Source organism: Rhinatrema bivittatum, chromosome 3 (assembly GCF_901001135.1).
Source record: "Rhinatrema bivittatum chromosome 3, aRhiBiv1.1, whole genome shotgun sequence".
Classification (NCBI taxonomy): Eukaryota; Metazoa; Chordata; class Amphibia; order Gymnophiona; family Rhinatrematidae; genus Rhinatrema; species Rhinatrema bivittatum.
Genome location: NC_042617.1, coordinates 371,739,795 through 371,762,877, shown reverse-complemented (window position 1 = coordinate 371,762,877; position 23,083 = coordinate 371,739,795). Strand labels below are relative to the sequence as shown.

At 44.4% G+C, this 23,083-nt stretch overlaps 1 protein-coding gene across 2 annotated transcripts in view; it reads right to left on the bottom strand.

Annotated features, from left to right (window-relative positions):
- Nucleotides 1-2,590: 2,590 nt before the first annotated feature.
- IBTK (inhibitor of Bruton tyrosine kinase) overlaps nucleotides 2,591-23,083 on the bottom strand; it is a 263,811-nt gene continuing 243,318 nt past the window's right edge. For both annotated transcript variants that reach the window (XM_029595548.1, XM_029595549.1), the window contains 4 exons: nucleotides 12,796-12,945; nucleotides 4,965-5,033; nucleotides 4,719-4,851; nucleotides 2,591-3,793 (listed from right to left, as the gene is read on the bottom strand). In XM_029595548.1, coding sequence (XP_029451408.1) covers nucleotides 3,668-3,793; nucleotides 4,719-4,851; nucleotides 4,965-5,033; nucleotides 12,796-12,945 — 478 coding nt within the window. In that variant the 3' untranslated portion in view covers nucleotides 2,591-3,667. The remainder of the gene's footprint in view (nucleotides 3,794-4,718; nucleotides 4,852-4,964; nucleotides 5,034-12,795; nucleotides 12,946-23,083) is intronic.

Genomic DNA, 23,083 nt, shown 5'->3' with positions numbered 1-23,083 from the left:
ACCAGCCGGTCCAGTTCTTCCCGGAGACCTGGGGCAATCAGCTCTGGCTCCGTGACGGAAGAGGGAGGCTGAGGCACAGTCGGAGGGACCACCTTTACAGGCGGAATTGCGACTCCAAAACCCCGATCGGGTGAGTGTTGCCTCGATGCCCCGGTCGCAGGAGTGGTCGGTGCCATTCCTGGACGGGGCTTCTTTGATGGTGGCTCAGACGGTGGTGAGGTTGATGATTTCACTCCCTCGACGGTCCGAGACTTACGATGCCAATGGCGATGTTTCTCCCTTAGATCCCCTTGATCTTGAGGGGGAGAAACGGGAGTCGATGGACGTGAAGATGTCGACGGCGGGCGGTCACCAGACGGTTGTCGATGTTGGTGCGACTTTGACGGTGCCGGTTCCGATGGACGGCGTCGGGGTGTGAGCACAGAAGAGGAGTCCCATCTTCTCCATTCTGGCTTTGCGACCTTTTGGTGTCATGAGGGCACATTTGGTGCAAGTCAGGACATCATGCTCACGGCCTAAGCACATTACACAGACTCTATGAGGGTCTGTGATCGACATGGTGCGAGTACAATCCGGGCACCGATGAAAACCTGACGCCATGGCCATAGAAAAAATCGAGCCACGGTACGGTCGACGGCCAGTAGGTCGCGAGGCCCAAACTTGACGGTAACCGACGAAAAAAGGCAAAAAAACTTACCGGAGTACCGCGGCCAGAGAAAGTTAGAGGAGGGACCCCTGTGGGGCAAGATATTTTAAATAAGTCCGTGAGGAAACAATTCCTGTCAGGAATGTGTTCAGAGCTCCTAAACCGCGAGGCTACTGCTGCGCGGAAAAAAGAAGACTGAAGGGGGACTCCTGCTGGCTGCAGGGTTAGTGCCATGCTGGGCATGCCCAGTAGGGGCATGCCAGTTAGTGCCATGCTGGGCATACCCAGTAGGGGCATGCCCAATCACAGAAGTTTTCCATGATTGGGCTCCATCCTGATGATGTCACCCAAATGTGAGGACTAACATCCTGCTTGTCCTGTGAGAATACACCTTTCTACCATCTGTTGGAGACAGAGAAATACTGAGGAACTGCAGGTGGCACATGTGGTTAAGTAGTAGTAAAAATTTCTCTGTCTCCATCTGCTGGAAGGGAGGCAAAACCCAGGAGTTTGGACTGATCTGGGTATGTACAGGGAAATGAAAAATTGAGATAGTTTCTTTTATAACTGACTTAAGAAGAATACATTTGGCAGTCTTATAAAAATAAACTTTACATGCTGCTTTGATTGTCCACCAACCAGCATCTATTTTGAGAGAATGCTTGGCAGTAATGACTATATTGTTACAGAATGTCACAGGTATCTTTATCCCAAAACATCAAAAAGCTTGAAATTAAAAAGTTAACTACTCCATCTTTTCTGCGTACTCTACAGCAGTTTAGAAAGCATATTCAGATTTAAGTGGCAATTAATGTCATATTCTAAGGCTCTGTCCGGGTAAGTTTTCGAGTTACCTGGATAAAAAACGTGAATTTAATTTTTTCCTCCACTCTCTAGCTAGATTTTGTCCAGGTAATGAGTTACCTGGACAAAAAGAGGAAGAGTGTGTGTGTGTGTGGGGGGGGGGGGGGCATTCTGGTGGAGTAGTCAAAATGTATCTGGGTAGTGCCAATATGCATCATTACCTTGATAAACATAGCAAGTTTGGTTGAGGATACCGCCATCCTAAAGGTACCCAGGTAACTAGCAGAACACCAACCTGGGTATGTTCCACTGAATACCCAGGTACAGTAACTTTCCACCTCACAGGTCTGCTGAATATGGACTTCCTAGTTGTTAATAACAGTAGTAAGTGAAGATGGACATAAGGATGACCTGGATGACTCTGGCATGCTTGCAAATGAGAATAAGACTTCAGCATCCTCTGCCTTACTTCTAAAATGGCACTGAGAGCAACCTAATGTCCATAATAATTATTTGGGCCAGATTTATCCACATATTTACCATATACACAAATTAAGGAAACTCTTAATAAAAAAGGGGTAGATTTTCAAAGGGGTAGGCACATACCCCCCCGAAAACCTACCCCAAACCCCCCCCTGCGCGCCGAGCCTATTTATAAGATACGCGCGTATCTTATAAAATCCAGCGTATTTTTGTACGCGCGCGCGTATGTTTTTAAAATCTACCTCAGCGGCTCATTGTTTGAAAGGAAAAAACTAAGCTGGAGGGGTGGGATGCCCCATCCTGAAGACATAGCAATGCTAGTTTAATGCAAACATCAATTTTGTTCATTTGGGCTGTTTTCTTTTTTACTTCTTCCATATATATGCATGTTTTTCATTTCAAACAGTTTTGATTTAGTTGCCTTTTCTTCGTAAAGGGAGTTTAAGCCTCTCAGTCTAAAATACTATTTTGGCAATGCAATCTTTCATTGCACTCAGAGGCTGGATAAAAAGTCCTATAAAACTAATTCCAAATAACTAGGCACCCAGATTGCAAATCATGGATTGTTAGATCGGCCCATTTCTAGTTATAGTAGCAGTTATTTTTTTATTTATTTATTAACATCACACACAGACGACACAGAGAATAACATTTGGGTAGAGAACAATTTTACTCTTTATTGGTATATATTTTTTTTCTGCTTTTGGTTCAACTCAATCTGAATAATCACACCATATGGCGTTAACTTTTTAGACATGGTGATCATATGATATATTTACCTGGGTACCTTTTGCAGAATTATCCTACCCAGGTTATGTAGGTTCAACAAATATGGGAACTATGCCCAAGCATTACTACTCAAAACAAAAGATAAACAAAATGGCAACACATTGTTTATAAGGCTAACAAGCAATGTTTCATAATTGTGTTAAAGAAAGCTAGTTTAGGCACAAAGTACTTTTTGAAGTTAACACATCTAGCTGAACTCTAGTAGACTGGCAGAGTTTAAGCACTAACTAGAGTTTCACAAATCTCATTTTTTTTTCTTCTGAAGAGAGATACAGGTTTTCCAGTCTTGCTTTAAAAAGCTTTAACAGTTCTGTTGTAGAACATTTTTTCATAAAGTGCAGATTTGAAAAGAACCCCATGTGTGGGATATTTTACTAATGATCAGCATGTAGCACTGCTGTAAGCACTAGGGAAACCCAAACTGGCCAGTGACTCAGGATTTTCCCATCATGTAGAGTTAGAATGTGGCTCATTAACATCAAACTAATGTGTCAGATCAAACCTGAAGGATTTTTTCTGATCACAAAATAAAAGAACGCTATTCATCATTGAATCCGAATAATATATTTGACATTCAAAAATGCACAGTTTTATGTTCCTTTTTTCACTTCAATTTCATATTAAATCTAGTGTTTACCATTTCAAAAGTTACTGTGTCTAAAGTATAAACTGTCTTAAATGCTTTCAAAGTCTATTTTATAAAGGTAGTGAAACAACAATTCTGGAAAAAACATATTCCCTATTCAAGAGAAATCCAATATTGTGTGTCTACAGTGCAAGTTTTGGTATATGACATGATGGAGTCTTGCATTTAAACTGTGGAACAGAATTAGACACAGAATACACATTTTCATTCTGTATTGTATCAGCAAAAGACCCCTGTTTCCTCTTGTCTTAATAAATCCAAATGCACCACTTTTAGCAACACTCAGTGTGAGAAAAATATTAGCGTTTGTTCCACATGGGTGCTGCTATAGGCCCTTGTGTTGCCCTTTCAACAATAATGAATTCATCAGGGTTGTCAGAAGCCTCATAATGGATTAACAAATCCTGAATCGCATGCTCTTCAATCTGAAAAGTTAAGAAGGAAAAAATTAGGCACTGAAGTCAATTTTCAAATGTAGTTTGCTCTGGTTGAAAAAGCAGCTAAAAGTATGTGTGTATATTTACAATGTGAGTCCTTTTAGCTAGATTTAAAAAAGGCATTCCTAGGGGTTTATTTAGGCTGAAGAAGAAAACAGCATATGTACATTTAAATTTTCAAGCGCAAACACACTTTTACCCCCAATCTACCTCTTGCAGAAAGAGCAGGTGAAAAGAACGTGCACCATTTTGTATGTATGTACGTACTTGCAGCTAATCTTCAACCTGGGGTTGTTTCCTTTTGAAGGGGAACGACGCAAGGGGTGGATAAGCAGGTATACTGCCCTTGGCGCCAAGCTGTGGGGCACACTGCATTACTCTTAAGTCACTCTGTGGCTTTGCAAACACATGCATGGCAGGTGCCATAAGTAAAAACCTTGCCCTGGGTGCTGTTTTGTCCAGTAACAGCCATACCTTTGAAAATAAGCCACAAGGTATGCACGAACAAATGTGCGTACGTACCTTGCTATTAAGGAAAGCTATTGAAAAATCGCCCTCATTATAGCTATCAATTATGGTAGCTGTGCTAAACAGAAAAGAGGCTAGATGGTAGAGTGTCTTTTAAATAAGATTTACAAACAAGAAGGACTAGCACTGCATATGCATATACCATGAATACACTCATTCAGTATTAAGAAGTGGAGATCATTAGTTTTGTTGAAGTTACTAGAAGAACATATTATAAAAGGAATGGTAGCTTTTGAACTTAAAAGTATACTGCCACTTTTATGAAACAATGACTACAAAACAGCAAATAGCTAAATGTTTCATAGAAAAATTAAATAAGATGTAAAAGTCAATTAAAATCTTTTCTGTAAATCACCAATTTAGGCCTTTACATCTTTTCCTTTACCTGGATCAAAGCCAAGGGTTTTTCTCTGCTCCTGATAAGTGCAGCTTCTTGCTGTAGTTCTTCCTCTACAATAGTTGCAAAAGTGACAGGCACTACTGGTGATGGACAAGTCAATGAGGTTGTTAGCCAAGGGCTGCAAGACAAAGTATTTTAAGTCCTCAAGCATAATCTTTAAAGATTTGTTAGACAGTAGCTATGGAAAACTTGCTTTACAATGCACATACTAAATGTATAAGTTGTCCTTACTTTTGAATGTCTGACTGTGGCATGGCAAAAGTATGGTCATCTTCCAGGCCTGGGCTTTTAGATGTGAATCTGAAAATGAAATAGAAAAGCAGGAGATTAAAACAGTTTCTGATCAAATGTGAAACTGTTAGCAACATCATAACACTCAACGTATAATTAAGCTCTGGAATTTGTTGCCAGAGGATGTGATGAAAACTATTAATGCAGATGTGTTTTAAAAAAAAGTTTGGACAAGTTCCTAGAGCAGTGGTTCTCAACCCTGTCCTGGGGACCCCCCCAGCCAGTCGGGTTTCATTGTGGATAGCCTGAAAACCCGACTGGCTGGGGGGGTCCCCAGGACAGGGTTGAGAACCACTGTCCTAGAGGAAAAGTCCATAAACCATTATTAAGGTGGAGTTACAGAAATCCACTACTTATCCCTGGGATATTCTTATATTCAATAAGCAAGTTGATACAATCATGATGTATATGAACTAAATAACCTTTTTTATTTTCACAGTACTTTGTATTTAATAAATAATAAATTTGAACAAGTCATTTTTATTTTTGCTTTGCTTACTTTTTAAAAAATTGTTTTGGATTTATTTTGATTTTTCAAAAAGCTCTCACTTAAGTAGGGGTCCACTTCAGACTTTCCCATTATTCCTTATTTCCTGCATTAAAGGGAGTTATGAATAGGAAGAGACTGAATTAGCTATTCCGGCTGACAAATTTAGTACTTTTCAGCACATATAGCAAATGTTGCTTACCTGTAACAGGTGTTCTCACAGGACAGCAGGATGTTAGTCCTCACATATGGGTGACATCATAGGATGGAGCCCAATTACGGAACACTTTTGTCAAAGTTTCTAGAACTTTGATTGGCACCTACTGGGCATGCCCAGCATGGCACCAAACCTGCAGCCAGCAGGGGTCCCTCTTCAGTCTTGTTTAAAGCTATAGGAAGTGCCGAAAAATAAAATAAGAAAACGAACCCAACACTGCGGGGTGGCGGGCGGGTTTCGCGAGGACTAACATCCTGCTTTCCTGTGAGAACACCTGTTACAGGGTAAGCAACATTTGCTTTCTCACAGGACAAGCAGGATGGTAGTCCTCACATATGAGTGAGTACCGAGCTGAGGATGTCCAAGAAATGCACCAAATGTACCCAAGATGTGAAATAGGCACAAGGACTGGGGAGGAATTTGGTAGAGGGCATCCTGAACCCTAACAGGCAGGCGGAAGAGTGTTGGTACGTCAAGTTGTAAAAAGGTTGCATAAGAGATTGGCCCAAGATGGAATCTTGTCTTCCGACCTTGTCTAAGAAATAATGGGCTGTAAAGGTATGGAGAGAACTCCAAGTAGCAACCCTGCAAATGTCAGGAAGCAGCACTGAGCGTAGGTGTGCTACTGAAGTTGTCATGGCCCTCACAGAGTGTGCTTTAACACGGTCTTGAAGTGGAATGCCTGCTTGCTGATAGCAAAAGGATATGCAGTCCGCTAACTAGAAGGAGAGAATCTGCTTACCCACTGGCTGCCCCAATTTGATGGAATGGAAAGAGACAAACAATTGAATGCTTTTCCTGTGGGCAGCTGTACGGTCTAGATAGAATGCTAGAGCCCGTTTGCAGTCAAGGGTATGCAGAGCCTGTTCTCCTGGATTGGAGTGGGGCCTGGGAAAGAAGGTAGGTAGTATAATGGATTGACTAATGTGAAACTCCGATACTACCTTAGGTAAAAACTTAGGGTGAGTGTGGAGTACTGCCCGGACCTGCAGAAGTTTAGTGTAAGGCGGATAGGTAACTAGGGCCTGTAACTCACTAACTCTGCGAGCAGATTTGATTGCCAAAAGAAAAATCACTTTCCATGTGAGATAGCGAAGATCACAGGATTGGAGAGGCTCGAATGGTGGTTTCATGATCCGCCCTAAAACCAGATTGAGGTCCCAAGAAGGGGCAGGAGGGCGCAGTGAAGGCTTGAGGTGAAGCAAGCCTTTCAGAAAATGTGTTACGAGGGGTTGTACCGAAATAGGAACGTCCCCAACACCTTTATGGAAGGCGGCCACCGCACTGACATGCATTTTGATGGAGGAGGTTTTTAGACCTGATTCTGACAAGTGCCAGAGATAGTCTAGAAACTTCGTGATGGAACAGGTAAAGGGATCAAGGGATTGAGAAGAACACCATGACTCAAACCTGTGGAAGGCTTCCGTGAAGCAATCAGGACACGGGAAACTGGCTCCGAAAGGTTAAGTGGCTGAAGAATTAACCTTTCAACATTCAGACCGTCAGGGACAAAGCTTGAAGATTGGGGTGGCGTAGGCACCTGTCGTTCTGAGTGATCAGAAGCGGGTCCTTTCCCAAGGGAATGTGCCTGCGAATGGAGAGATCCTGAAGTATTGGATACCACACTTGGCGAGGCCAGTGAGGTGCTATCAGGATCATGCGTCCCTTGTCCTGACATAACTTCACGAGAGTCTTCGAGAGAAGTGGAAGTTGATGGAATGCATATAGGAGACTGGTTGCCCATGAGAGGGAGAACGCATCTCTTGGCTGAGAGTGTTGGCTGCGAGTGAGAGAGCAAAAGTTCTCTACTTTGCGGTTTTGAGGTGACGCAAAGAGCTCTGTGCGAGGATGACCCCAATGCTGGAATATTGAGTCCGCTACTGTGGAGTTGAGGGACCACACGTGCGGATGGAAAGCACGACTTAGGTTGTCCGCCAACATATTGTCCACTCCCGGAAAATAGGTGGCCCTGAGGTACATCAAGTGGGAGAGGGCCTCCGCCCATATCTGTGCAGCTTCCTGACAGAGTAGGTAGGAGCCCATCCCTTCCTGTTTTTTGATGTACCACATGGCCACCTGGTTATCCGTCTGAATCAGGATGACCTGATTGGAAAGGCGATCCTGAAACACCCTGAGAGCATATCTGATTGCTCACAGCTCCAGGAAATTGATTTGGTATTTGGCTTCCTCTGGAGACCAAGTACCTTGTGTTTGCAAATCGGCAACATGGGCTCCCCAGCCGAGCTTGGAAGCATCGATGGTGAGAATTATTTGTGGGTCTGGAGCCTGGAAGGGCAGGCCTTGGAGGAGATTGATCTGATTTTTCCACCAGGCTAGAGACTGACTGAGTGAGTCGGTGATGTGGACATTGGTCGATAGAGGTTGGACGGACTGAGTCCATTGTGACCTTAGAGTCCACTGCATGACTCTCATGGCCAAGCGGGCCATTGGGGTAACCTGTACTGAGGATGCCATGTGTCCCAGTAGGATGTGGAAGTGGTGTGCAGTCGTGCGGCGCTGAGACTGTAGCTGGTGTGCGAGAGAGATGAGAGTGAGAGCTCGCTGCCGAGGCAGAAATGCCTGCAAGGTGTCCAAGTCTGCCCCTATGAATGATAAAGTTTGAGATGGGACTAAGCAGGATTTTGCTTAGTTGACTAGAAATCCTAGCGAAATCAGTGTGTAAAATAAGATGTAGGACGACAATGCAGCTTGATGAGTGGGAGCCCTGATCAAGCAATCGTCTAGATAGGGGTAGACGTGAACACCTTGAGTCCTGAGAAAGGCTGCTACTACTACGAGGCACTTGGTGGTGCAGATGCCAGGCCGAATGGGAGCACTCAGTATTGATAGCGCTTGCGGCCTACCAGAAATCTCAGGAACCTGCGAGGAGATGGATTTATCGCAATGTGTGTGTACGTATCTTGGAGATCGAGAGAGCAGAGCCAGTCTCCTCTTTGCAGAAGAGGAAGGAGGGAACCCAAGGTTACCATCTTGAACTTTTCTCGGTGGAGGTACTTGTTGAGGGCACGCAGGTCCAGAATTGGACGAACACTGCCTGATTTTTTGGGAATTAGAAAGTACCGGGAATAGAATCCTAGGCCTTGTTGGGAGTAGGGCACTGGTTCTATTGCTCTGGTCTGGAGGAGGAGGAGGAGGAGGGAGACCTCCTGCTCCAGGAGTAGTGAGTGGTTGGACGTTCTCCACATCGGTAGAGTTGAAGAGTCCGGTGGAATGGAGAGAAAGTTCAGGCGATAACCTTGAGAGATTATGGCAAGGACCCATTAGTCTGAGGTGATTGTGTGCCACCTGTTGTTGAAATGGCACAATCAACCTCCCACTGGTATCTGAGGCAGTGGAAACTGGCTGCTGCTCTCTATGCAGGAGTCAAAAGCCAGAAGTAGGTCCCGGCTGAGGAGCTGCTTGAGGCTTTTGTTTACGAGGTTGACGAGACTGGGCCTTTTGGAAAGGTCTCGTGGAACGAGTTCTAGACGGTGGTGGATAGAATTTCTTTGGACAGAAGAATGACATTTTAGTATCCGTCCTGAATGGCTGTTTGGAGGAGTACTCAGAGGGCATCAGAGAGAGCTGGCGAAGGGTCTCATGATGCTCCTTGAGTTCCGCCTCCTTCCGCTGAATCTGTTCGCCAAACAGATTGTCTCCTATGCAGGGCAGATCAGATAATCTGTCTTGTACCTCAGGGAGCAAGTCAGAAGATTTAAGCCAGGCCCACCTTCTTGCCGAAATAGCAGTTTCAGACACCCTGGAAGCGGTGTCGAAGATATCATAAGAGGATCTTATTTCATGCTTCCCTGCCTCAAAACCCTGGTGTACCAGGGTTTGAAGCTGTTCCTGGAATTGCTGAGGCAGGGGACTCTGCAAAGTCCTGTATCCGCTTGAATAAGACCCTGTTGTACTGGGTCATATACAGCTGGTAAGAGGCGATCCGAGAGATGAGCATTGATCCCTGGAAGACACGCCGGCCAATGGCATCCAGGAATTTCTGTTCCTTACCTGGGGGAAAGGAAGCATGGGGTTTTGACCTTTTTGCCCTCTTTTGGGCAGATTCTACAACCACAGATTGGTGATCCAGCTAAGTTTTCTAGAATCCTGGGGCTGACTGGACCAAATAAGTGGTATCAGCTTTTCTGTTGACTGGAGCAACAGAGCCAGGGTGTTCCCAGTTCTTTTTGAGGAGATCCAAAAGAACTTGGTGAATAGGGATGGAGGTTATTTCCTTGGGGGCATCCAGGAATTGTAACAGCTCCATCATTTGATGTCTGTCATCTTGTTCAGTCTGCAATTGGAAGGGAACCAATTCAGACATTTCCTTCACAAAATTTATGAAGGATAGGTCCTCTGGAGGAGAACGCTTCCTGCTTTCAGTAGGAGAAGATGGCGATGGCAAGTCATTGGTGTCCTGAGAAGAATCGTCAGTCCAGGTGACATAGGGATCAACACCTGCCCCACTAAGAACCTGAGAAGGATGGGACGATGGTATTCCTGAAGGTCCCGGTCTAGGCTCCGAAGGCATCGAGGGCATCGATGGATGGATCGGTGGCGACTATGGGCGCATCGGCATCGATGGTTGAGGCATCAGCAGGACACCTGATGCTGGAATGCAGAACTGTGTTTCTCCTCCCGATGACAGAGTAAGCAGGGAAGGCACCGGAGCCATTGGTGACCCAGGATCCATTGGTGGAAAAGCGGCTATAAGCGCTTCCATCTTCGAGAGCAGCGGTGCCAATGCTGCCGGAATGGGATCGATGGTTCCGCAACCAGCACCGATTTCAGCGCCCGGGGACCTTGGAGTCTGTGCATCGCCTTATCGATGGCCTCCTGAACCATCCAGTCCAGTTCTTCATGGAGACCTGGAGCAAGCAGCCCCGGCTCCCGAAGGGAAGAAGGAGGCAGAGGCATAGCCGGAGGGACCACTGTTAAAGGCGGAGTCGCGGCTCCCGATACCCGTCTGGGTGAGGGTTGCCTCGGTGAACCGGTCGCAGAAAAGGTTGGTGCCTTTTCTGGACGGGGTTTCTTCGATGGCGGCTCGGACGATGGCAAGGTTGATGACTTTCCTTCCTCGTTAGACCGAGACTTCCGGTGTCGATGCCGATGTTTCTCTCTACGATCCCCTCGGTCCTGAGGGGGGGGGGTAGGGGTAGTCGAAGGCCAAGAAGTCGTCGACGCTGGGCGGTCACCTGCTGGTGGCTGATACTGGCACAAAGTGGATGGTGCCGGTTCAGACGACGTCGATGCAATGGATGGCGTCAGGGTTTGAGAACGGAAGAGAAGTTCCATTTTCTCCATTCTGGCCTTGCGACCTTTTGGTGTCATTAAGGCACATTTGGTGCAGGTCAAGACATCATGCTTGCACCCAAGACACATTACACAGACTTTATGAGGGTCTGTTATGGACATGGTGCGAGTACAATCCGGGCACAGACAGAACCCCGACGCCATGGCCTCTGAAAAAAGTTGAGCCGCGGAACTGTCGATGGCCAGTAAGCCGCGAGAGCCAAACTCGACCGGAATTGACCGAAAAAAACAGGTAAAAACTTACCGGAGTACCGCAGAGTCAAAAATTCGAAGGAGGGACCCCCGTGGGGTATGAAAGTTTTTAGTAATTCCGTGAGGAAAATTCCTGTCAGGAATCTCTGTGGAGCTCCTTAACCTGCGTGGCTACTGCTGCACAGAAAAAAAGAAGACTGAAGAGGGACCCCTGCTGGCTGCAGGTTTGGTGCCATGCTGGGCATGCCCAGTAGGTGCCAGTCAAAGTTCCAGAAACTTTGACAAAAGTGTTCCGTGATTGGGCTCCATCCTATGTCGTCACCCATATGTGAGGACTACCATCCTGCTTGTCCTGTGAGAAATCCCCTTCCATTGAGGAATTGCATACTCCAACAAAGTTTTGAATCAGGCTCTTTTTCTTTGGCTTGAAAGGCATTATTCTACAAAAATACAATTCTGATTCTCTATTCTAAGTTCCATCTTTCAAATGCAGAGTAGTAAGTGATATATCTATTACAACTAGCATGTTGTCAGGGAACACCATTGGCATCTATACTGAAGACTCATCAAAAGTAGCCTTGAGACAAGATGGGCATGACAGCAGGAAATAATTAAAAATCTTATATTTTTAAATGTAGTTAGGACATTAATGCATACTATTTACTAATAAAGAAGAGATCACTGGGGATGCTCCTATGCTATCTTAGGACAAAGTACCTAAGTGGTCAATTTTCAAAGTCATCAAACAATCCATCTACAGTGTTAGGGATCCAGATCAAAGCTTTTGAGAATTTAGCAGGGTTGAGTAACTTAAATTTTGGGTGGTCTTGGGGTAAGGGTTAGATTGTGGGAAGAAAGTTAATTAACTACTGCTAAATTTCAGCACTAGCAGGTTAAATTAGTTGGCCAAACCTAGGCGCAAGGATAGGTGGCTTAAATCTAGATGGCTATCTCTGCACCCAGAGCCTCTGATCTGTCCCCTCCAACACCTGCACCCCAATAAGCTTTTCAAATCCCCTCTCTTCCCCTTAATCATCAGCTGGAGATCCCCCTCCTTCCCACCCTCGTGGTCTGATCAGATATTTAAGCTCCAGAGTTGAACATTAGATTAGGTTCTGGACTCTAGGTTTGAAACAACTACAGGGGTGGGAGGGAGGGGGACAACAACTTTGGGGCTCAACAGCTGATCAGTTCATTGAATGGGAGGGAGAAAGAGTATTGGCTTGGGAGGGGAGGTTTTATTTAAAAGAGAAGACATACTAACACCTAGCTGGCTAATGCAAAACAAATTGGCACTAGCTGGCTGAGTATCCTAAATCTAGGTGCTGGGCAGCCACAACTTTGCTGCCTAGGATTTAAGCTCATTTTCAGCTAAAAACCTAGCCACCCATATTTAACTAAAAATAAGCCCAAATTAGCTGATCAATATTTGGCTAAGTCGGGAATTTGGTGTCCTTTTAAAAATTGCCCCTAAATTATCAAATTAATGACCTCAAGAAAGTCTTACTTTAACTTTTTAGAAATCAAAAAATGTTTGTAATATGTACAATATAATATCTTACCTCATAGACTTTTGTGATTGCAGATCTTCTACACTCTGAGGACAAATATTTTTAATACTATAGCTGGGATACAAACTCGAGTTGAAAGACTTCTCTTCCAATAAAAGATCACGGAACGATTTGGGAAAAGCAGAATATGAAGACAATGCCCTAAAAACATAGCAAATTTTAATTTTTAAGTTTGTTGGTATTTTGTAAATTATTTAGTGTTAAATCTTCTGTTTATTTTTTATTTTATTTAATATTTTATTGAAGACACCTTAAACACACAGATCTCACAACAGGAATAACAAATAGTAAGAACACAAGTACAAGTTAGGAATGGCACTAATACAACAATCTAATGATTCCCACTTAAGTACATGGGATGTCCTTGTTAGCTATCAGAACATCACTAGTATGATAAGCATGACTTAACAGTAACAATAGTAAGAACCTGAACAATAGCAACACCATGCCAACCGGCACCCAAACAGATGTAAGATAATGAAATACATGATAAGAAAAATAAATCCCATTATCAAGAAGAGTAACATGTTATTTATTTGAATTACCCCCAATGTCCCCCTACCTACCCCCATTCCCTTCCCCCGTATTTCCTACAACTAGACAGTGAAACACATCAATTGAAATGCGCATCTGTACTGGTGTTCCCTGTTGTATTCTGTGAGCGTTCTTTCCAGGCTCTGTAGGGCTGCCATGTTTTCTGGAACTTCCCATAAGTCTTTTATTTATGGGCAGTAATTTCAGCTAGAGTATAAATTTTCGTAAGAGTGGATTGGACATCTCCCAAAGTGGGTACACTGACAGTCTTCCACCGCTGGGCAATGTTTACCCTGTTTGCTGTAAGAACGTAATTGGCCAACCTATTGTTGTGCTCCCTATGCGAGTGCAATGGTAGTCCCAATAGAGCTTGTTGGGAGAGAAGTATTATAGGGATTTGAAATAGTTGCCAGAGCCATAACTCAATAGCATGTCAGAAGCCTCGAAGCAGAGTGCAAGTCCACCACATATGGAAGTAACCCCCTATTTGAAGACATCCTCTCCTACATTTATCGGAAATGGAGGGCATCATTCTGTGTGTGAGCCGGACAGTAATATTTTAAAGGTTCGGGGTGGGTTTTAGGGTTATTTTGGTGTGCCGGTTTTCCCGCCCTCCCCCGATTTACGATTTTTAACGATTTTTAAAAAAAACAAAAAACACGACGATCAGATTTCCCTCCCCCCCCAGCCAAAATCGATCGTTAAGACGATCGATCACACGATTCACACCCCTATTAAATAAATCCCTAAGTACTTTATTTTCTGATGGGCCCATTTAAATTTAAATTAATTTCAAAGCATAGATTCTAGGGTGGGATGGGTATTGATATTAAGAATTTCAGACTTCTCCCAATTGATTCGAAAACCAGACACCTTGCTAAAGGTTGCCAACTCGAATGTCAAACTAGACAGCGAGGACGCCGGGTCCGTGATTGTTATCAGGATGTCATCCACAAAAAGAGATAGCTTGGAAGAAAACTACCCTATTTCTATACCTTTAACATTTGGGTCCCTCTGTACACTAATGGCAAATGGTTCTAGAAAGATGGCAAACAAAATGGGGGACAGAGGACACCCTTGCCAAGTGCCATGTTGCACCGGAAAGGGGGCTGAGTAGCCTCCATTGATTTTTATACAGGCTAGAGGGTGGTTGTATAATTGCTGTAACCATTGTATGAAGGGCTCCCCAAATTTCATTTTCCGCAATAAGGCAAAGAGATAGGGCCAATGCAAAATGTCCAAGGCTTTCTTGTGTTAACCGAGAGAGCCAATGTAGGTATGTCATGTTTTGTCACCCACCATACAATGTCCATAATTTTGTGGACATTGTCACTTGCTTGCCGGCCTGGAATGAAACCTGCCTGGTCTGGATGAATGAGTTGAGCTATAAAGCAATTCATACAAGTGGCCAAAATTTTAGCCAGTATTTTTAAATCAATATTTATTAAAGAGATCGGCCTATATGAACCGCATAATATCTGGTCTCGACCCGGTTTAGCAAGCACCGTAATGCCAGCCGTATTAGCTAAGGATGACAGTGATGCCCCTCTCTCAGAGACTTGTAGAATTTTACCAAAATAGGGGCCAATTGTCAGGCAAATACTTGATAAAATCTGCCTGTGTATCCATCCAGCCGACTTTCCAGGTTTTAGGTCCTTAATAGCTGCCAGAATTTCAATCTCGGAGATATCTTTATCTAATATGGCTTGCTGCGTGGCATTTAATTCCGGTATAGGCAGAGACTCCAAATAACTATCTCCTCTATGTGAATATCCGCAGCACTGGAATATAACTCCGAGTAAACTTCAGTTTATTTTTAAATGTAAAGCAGAGTTGCTTACCTGTAACAGGTGTACTCCGAGGAGAGCAGGATATCAGTCCTCATACATAGGATAACCATCAGAAAGAGCCTGGCACAGAAATTTGATTTCAAAGTTTTTAGAAATTAAATCCCTTCATGACTGTGATCTCTCTTTCACACTGCTTTATTTTGAATCTTCATGGCCTTCACCAGATGCATGTCATTGGCGTTCCATGATGCTAAAACTGAAGAGGCTGAACCCTTCACTCTCTTCAGGTGGGAGGAGATTGACGATTGTCTGCTCCCTTGGTTCTGCCTGGTACTCAATGTTGAGGAGGATTTATGACATCATGATGTCCCTCGATGATGATGCCTCCAATGAAAATATCAATGGATTGGACTTGCAAATCCCAAAGTGCTTTTCCATAAGGTCAAACTGGGAGTGATACCCTCTAGGGGTCAACGTTACAGAGAGAGAAAACTGGCAAAGAACACATCTATCATGGGAGTCTGTGACAGACACAAATACTTCGCACAGGGGGCACACGTTGAAGGTATTTTATTTCTTCTCTTTCAGGGGAATCAGATGAAAAATTGATGCAGTGAAATCAAATAACCTAGTCTCTAAAAATAAACCATGACTGGTGCCACCTAGATGCAACCAATATTGATACATGATGTTGCCGTCGAAAAAATAAGCATTGCAAACAGTCGAAAACTTACATAGGTGACTAAAGGGAGAAGAAAATTATTTCAGGGCTGCACAACGACCGATTCCTATGCCTTTAGGAAGCAAACAGAACTGCTTACCTGTAACAGGTATTCTCCTAGGTCAGCAGGATGTTAGTCCTCACACATGGGTGACATCATCAGATAGAGCCCGGCACGGAAAACTTATGTCAAATTTTCTAGAAATTTGGCACACTGAGCATGCCCAGCATGCCACTATTCACGCATCCATGTGGGGTCCCTCTCCAGTCTTGTAACACTGAATTACAAAAAAATAAACTAAACACAAGAGAAACCCAAGTCTGCAGGGTGGCAGGCTGGTTTCGTGAGAACTAACATCCTGCTATCCTAGGAGAACACCTGTTACAGATAAGAAAATCTGCTTTCTCCTAGGGCAAGTAGGATGGTAGTCCTCACACATGGGTGAATCCCTAGCTACAGGCTACTCCCGAACAACAAGCAAGACCAACAGGCACCTAACCAGGTGCTGATGGGCACAACACCACAAGTGCTGTTGGTAACAGTGGGAAACGGCCTGTAACCAAAAAAGGGCCCTAGGCAGGTTGGGTTCTACAGCGGAAAGAGATTCCAGAGGGCAGACTGGCCGAAGCTGCTATCGTGTTGGCCATCCTTGTCCAAACAGCAGTGGGCGGCAAAAGGGTGAAAGGAACTCCACATCACAGCCTTGCAGATCTCAGTCACAAGGTATGCTTTCAGGTGGGCCACCGAAGCAGTCATGGCTCTGACAGAATGAGCCTTGGCATGGCCCCCAAAGCAGCAGGCCTGCTTGCACATAGCAGAAGGAGATGCAATCCGCCAGCTAGTTAGACAGGGTTTGCCTGCAAACGCAATTCCTAACTTGTTCTTATCAAACGAGATGAAGAGTTGCATGGACTGCCTGTGGGCTGCTGTCCGCTCCATGTAGAAGGCCAAGGCGCTCTTGCAATACAAACTGTGCAGAGACCGCTCACCCTAGTGCGAATAAGGCTTGGGGAAAAAAGGTGGGCAGGACGACTGACTGGTTCAGATAGAAATCAGTCACCACCTTAGGCAGGAATTTAGGATGCGTACGCAGAACCACCCTATCATGAAATAACTTTGTGGATGGTGTTTACATCACCAACACCTGAAGCTCACTGATCCTGTGCGCTAAAGTGACCGCAACCAAGAACATGACTTTCCAGGTCAGGTACTTCAGGTCCCGGGTGCTCAGTGGCTCAAAAGGATCTTTCATGAGCTGCGCCAGCATCACATTAAGGTCCCAGGATACAGCAAAAGGCTGCAGGGGAGGCTTCAAGTGAAGCAGACCTTGCATAAAATGCCCACTATGGGTTGCAGGAGATAGGTGAACCATCCATCCCTGGTGGTATGCCCCGATGGTACTCAGATGTACTGTGACGGAATTGGTCTTCAAGCTAGCATCTGAAAGGTGTAGCAGATAGTCAAGAAGCCTTGGTATGGAGCAGGAGAATGGATCTAATCTGTGATGCTCACACCACACAGAAAAGTTCCTCCACTTCAGGCCATAAGACTTCCTGGTGGAAGGCTTCTTAGAAGCCACCAGAACCTGAGACACATAATCAGACAGGGCAAGGGGCTGCAGGATTAGATGGCCCTTGGGGGTCATCTGGTCGCAGAACCAATATCCCCAAAAGTCATGTGATGACCCCAGGCAGAGGATGCACACATCGTGTGGATCCATGAGGGGGCACCAACAAAACCCCCGATGCTGCTAAATGAAAAAAGCTGGCAAGCAGTCAATGACCAGTGGGTACCTAAGGAGCAAAGTCAGGAATCAACTGCACAGAAGAGGAAAAACATATCGCACTGCCCAGCTAGCTAAGCCAGGGAAATGGAAAGGGACCCGGCACAGGACAGTCAACGAATCGACCAAGAAAGCTTTCCAAAAACTGCAAAAAAGCACAAGCTCCACAACTGCGAGATGATAGCTCCATGGAAGAGATTGGAGAGGGACTCCACATGGACGTGTGGATAGTGGCATGCTGAGCATGCTCAGTGTGCCAGTCAAAGTTCTAGAAACTTTGACATATGTTTTCCATGCCAGGCTCCATCTGATGATGATATCCATGTGTGAGGACTATCATCCTGCTTGTCCTAGGAGAAACAAAGATTCATGCAGAAAACTTGATATTAAAGGAACCGGCACGTGGCAGTATAATATTGCTGCACATGCCCAGAAGAACATACTGAAACTTCTAGAAACTCTGAAATCAGGCTTTCATCTCCCCTCTCATCTAGTCCCCCAACCCTGTAGCCCTTTCATTCTTTCTTCCACTCCCCACTATATTCTTCCATCCACTCCACCCAAGTGCAGTCCTCTCCTCCTCTCTCCCTTTCTCTCTTCTCCACTCCCATTACTAACTTCTCAGCCCCAATCAATGGGTCGAAGAAAACATTGGTGATTTCTGGGACTTGACACCTGTTGCTCACAAGGCAGCTACAAAAATCAACCCTTTTTATCCAATTTGTGATTAAATAGTTACTTTCCTCATATCATCAGCATCTAGCCCAGAGTGAAGGAAACATTGAGAATGCTCAGGTCATGGTATATACTCTAACTTAAAGTGTATATCTGCTGCAAAAATCAGAGTGAGTAGGAGATGTTGGTGGGTGAGGTACTCGTGCATCAATTGAGAGGTCTTGGGTAAAATCTTTTGACAATTTCCTCTTGTGATGGAATATATACAAGAGATCTGCAGAATACCTTAAGGGATCAGCACCAGATACCTGACCCGGTCCACCTTACGAAAACATGTGAAAGGAATCTTAGTGCCAGGGCATTTCCCTGAGCATGGGGATAAGTAAGCAGGGCCCGGAGGGAACAGGGACTATGTTAAAACTGCTTATATGTAAACTGACATTCTGTTCCAGACACTGCTGAGGTAAGCAGGTCTTCTGGTTTATTTTTTAAATTTATTTATTTAAAAACTCTTATATTCCGCATATTCCATTGTTTGTAGCAGAGTTCAAATTGACATACAAATCAGTCACTTAGACAAAATGAAACAAAAACATTAACATTAAGCAAGATGTTAATAGTTAAACAATGTTAAAAATGTAAGAAAAAATAAAATGTAAAAAATAAGATCATTAGAACATTTTACCTATCTTCAAATGCAATTTTAAATAGGTAGGTTTTCAATAGAGATGTGCATTGTTTAGTTCTTTCGGTTCGGGTTTTGTTTTTGGAGCCCCGTTGAAAATTTTGTTTTTCCTGCGGTTCTTTTTTTGTTTTCGTGGGCACCGTTGAAATTGTCTAATTCGTGAAAACTGAAGGCACATCTCTAGTTTTCAATGCCTTTTTGAACATCTTGCTGCATGCTATTAAACATTCTTTCTGGGACTGCACTCCAGATAATAGGTCCTGCAACTGAAAAGGCCCTTTCACTGGTAATGCCAAGCCTAGCTACTTTGATAGAGAGTATTTTCTAATATATTTTTGCCTTCAGATCTAAGGGCACGAGTTGGTTTGTAGATGCGAAGGATAGCGTCAGCCCATGATGAAGAAGCATTTTGCAGTTTTATGTATTATGGATATTATTTAATAATAAATTCTTTGTTCTACTGGAAGCCAATGCAAGGCTTCTAAAGTTGGTGAAATATGTTTGCGCACCTTTGCCTTTCAAATAATAAAGTTCTGTGCAAGAAAAGCTGGAGTCCAGACTCCTCTGTACTCTGGTACTTGTCTCAAACTATGGACTGCTCCCAGGTTTCACATAAGGTGGTAGCAGTGGTATTTCTGCTCTAAAATACCTGCACAGAGATCCACACCAGCAGAATTTTTTTTTCTCTTGGGCCTTGCTGCAGTGGCAGCTGAGTGTTAAATACAGCAGGCTAAAGAGGATAGCACTGCCTGGATTTCTTCTTTTTCCCCTGAGGCAAAGGGGAGAAACTTTGTTTTCAGTGCTTTTGAACAGAGAAGAGGCCCTTGGGAAGAGAAGCCTCTGAGGCACTACAACACATTAAGGCCACAATGAAGCAAGTAATACAGACCCTCGCAGAAGGGCAACAGCAACTGCAGACAGGGATAAAAACCCAATATACCAGGCAGCAGGCACTACAAGAACATTTCAATCAGCAACAGCTGGCACTGACCTACAGGCTGATGCAATATTGATGTGGGGATACAGGCACTTATGATTGAGCATCCACTCCCCCAATGTGCACCGATCGATCTCTCTGTGATGCCCGATTTAATGTTTAAATCGGCTGCTGTGGTAAAATGGAAGTGCTAGGGGAAATTGTGTGCCCCTAGTGCCTCCTCGGCAGCAGGATGTCAGCGGATTAGGAAAACAGACGCTCAATTTTACAAGCGTCCCTTTTCCTAACCTGACTGCGGCAGTTTTTAAAAAAAATGTTTTAATCATTCTCCTTTTTGTTCCTCTGACTTAACATTGCCACAATATTAAGTTGGAGGAAATATGAAAAAACAATATTTTCTGTACAATTTTTGAGCAGCCCAAAAAGTAACACCTGCTCCGGGCAGGCGTTAATCTCTAAGGATAAAAATGTGCGCATTGGGCACCTTTTTTTTTTTTTTTGCATCGGGGGAGAATAGTTAATACCCTCATCAACATGAATTTACGTGATAAGCGCTATTCGCTTCGCGGGGGATTGGACATGCCAATCCCTTTATAGCATAAGGGGTTGTGGATGTGTGTCCACAACACGCGTCCAACCACGGGTTAACCAGTGCGCTTGGCTAAGTGCACTGTATTGCTTTGTCATGCTAGATAGCACAAGTTGTGCAAGCTGCCACACTTGGGCAGCCCCATTGTCTCCAGTGATAATTCAAATGATGGCAGGAGAAGATCACGACTGCTTTTTGAGAGAACTGTCCAGCTGGCAGGCTAAACAGAAGCCACATGGACCACTTAACTAGGTAATCTGCTTACAGGCAGCAGCTAACCCAGATGGAAAAGATAGCTATACAGAGATCAAGGCCACCATTCTCAAAAAGGCTGAGTGCACCCCAGAGGTATATCGGCAACAATTCCGGTGGGGAATTTTCCAGACTGGCGGAAATCTATGGAGTCTTTTATATCAATTAAAAGATGTTGGCTGGAAATGGCTGCAGCAGGAAGGGAAACTGGATCTTGAAGTAGACAAGCTGGTCCTCTTAGGGCTATTCCTGGCTGGCTAGACCATCCCATCTGACCATGGGTATTGTTGGCATCTGAAGCTCACCCTAGAGATCACTCTGGAAGTAGTTGATACCTTTTACCAGGCTCAGTTGATGCAAGAACAACCATGAATGCTAGAAAGGCAACCCTCACAAGGCTCCATGCTGCAGTATGAATCTAAGATCCTCATGGCAGACCTCACTGCAGGACAGGCTCAATTACTTACCCCGGTCACAGGACCTAGGCCCGCCATCTTGTTTTATCTGTGGAGAGAGAGGTAATTTTGCCTATGATTGTCACCGCATGGGGGACGAACCAATGGACTTCATCTGATGACCCCTACATTTTTCAACTTTGTGAATATTCCCCGTTCAGGGTTTTCAACTTTTGTGGTTCCATTAGAGCTCGATGACTTTCTGACCCAGGCCTTGATTGACTCAGGAAGTATAAAACCTCTCATTCTGAGGGAGATAATACAAATAGATTATGAAAAGATAGTGACTCTTGCCTGCATCTATGGAGACCAGTGACAATACATGACCAAGCAGATCTGGTCGAAAACCCAAGTTGGGCAAGTTAAGATAAAAGTTGGAGTACTCACCTGGCTCCCCTACCTCATTGTACTGGGATTATCTAGACTTTGTGGAGCTGTCTTACAACTGGGCTGGATAGATCAGACAATGATGAAGCATCATTCTTGGAGCTCTTCCTGTTAGAACACCTGGACTTATATGCTAGAGACTCTAAAATACCTAATTCCCATAGATGCTGGCAAGAGAAGCATAACTATTTCAAGCATTTAGAAGCTGCCCTGGCTAGAGGGTCTGAGTCAGGGGAAAGTCTCCAAGTGCTTCAGTAGCTCATAATCCCCCCCCCCCCCAAACTGGGTGGGGGAGGGGACCCCCAGTAAATTTAGACAGGCCCAAAGAGAAGACAAAACCCTTAAGTTTGTTTAAGAACATATATAAATGTTAGCTGGCAAGTTAGTCTCTGGGGATGAATAACTCCCCACTTCTTCATACTGAAGAACATACCAAGAAGCAAAAGGGAATCTAGAGAGTGAAAGTTCTGAAGAACTCTTGGTACTCTGGCCTTATCACCAACAAGTGCTGAGCTTAGCCCACAGCCATTGCCTAGGAGGCTGCCTAGGGGAGGAGAAAACTCCTATGGCAATTCCAGGATTATTATCAGTCCTGGCTTGTGTGTCAAGTGACAAAAGTCTGCTGGGATTTGAGCAGCTCCCCTGGTAGCATGCCTATCATAGACTTCCTTTAAGTGAACTGCCATGGATTCAGTAGGGCCCATAGAAAGATCCAACCAAGGAAATAAATACATTTTAGTAATCCTGGACTCCACTACCAGGAATCCAGAGGCTGTACCCCTGCAAAATATGAAAGACTCACATGGTAGCAATAGCCCTGATAGAGGTCTTCTCCCTGGCTGGGCTACCCAAGGAGATATTAACCAACTAAAGCTGTCCAAGGTGATGAGGCAAGTTTACACCTTACTGGGTATAAAAATCCTGCAGACCATCCACAAACCAATGGGCTGATGGAACACTAACAAGACCCTCAAGCAGACATTGAAGAAAGTTTTTTGCAGAAGATGGCAAGAACTGGAATTTATTGTTGTCCTATGTTTTATTTGCAGTTTGGGAAGTTCCCCAGAGCTCAAAAGGCTTTTCCTCATTCGAACTACTATATGGGAGAAGACTAAGATGGATCCTAAAAGTAGCCGAGAAGTCCTGGAAGGAGGAATCAACCACCAGACAAATCTGGTCAGTTATGTAATATGGATGCAGAAACTATTAAGAAAGGCAGAGGAAGCTGCACACCTGTGCCTGGGAGAAGGCCCAGGTACCTGTAACGCCCTATTTCATGGTCTATCCTCTAATCAAATCAGGAGGCTTTACACAGTCCAAAATACGGCAGTGAAATTGATCTTTGGTAAGAAAAGTTACAATCAGATCACTCCTGTTCTACTAGATTTATATTGACTGCCAGTATTGATTTGCATTCAATTTAAAATTGGATTTCTCACTTTTAAGGCTTTGCAATGGGGAACTCCCCCC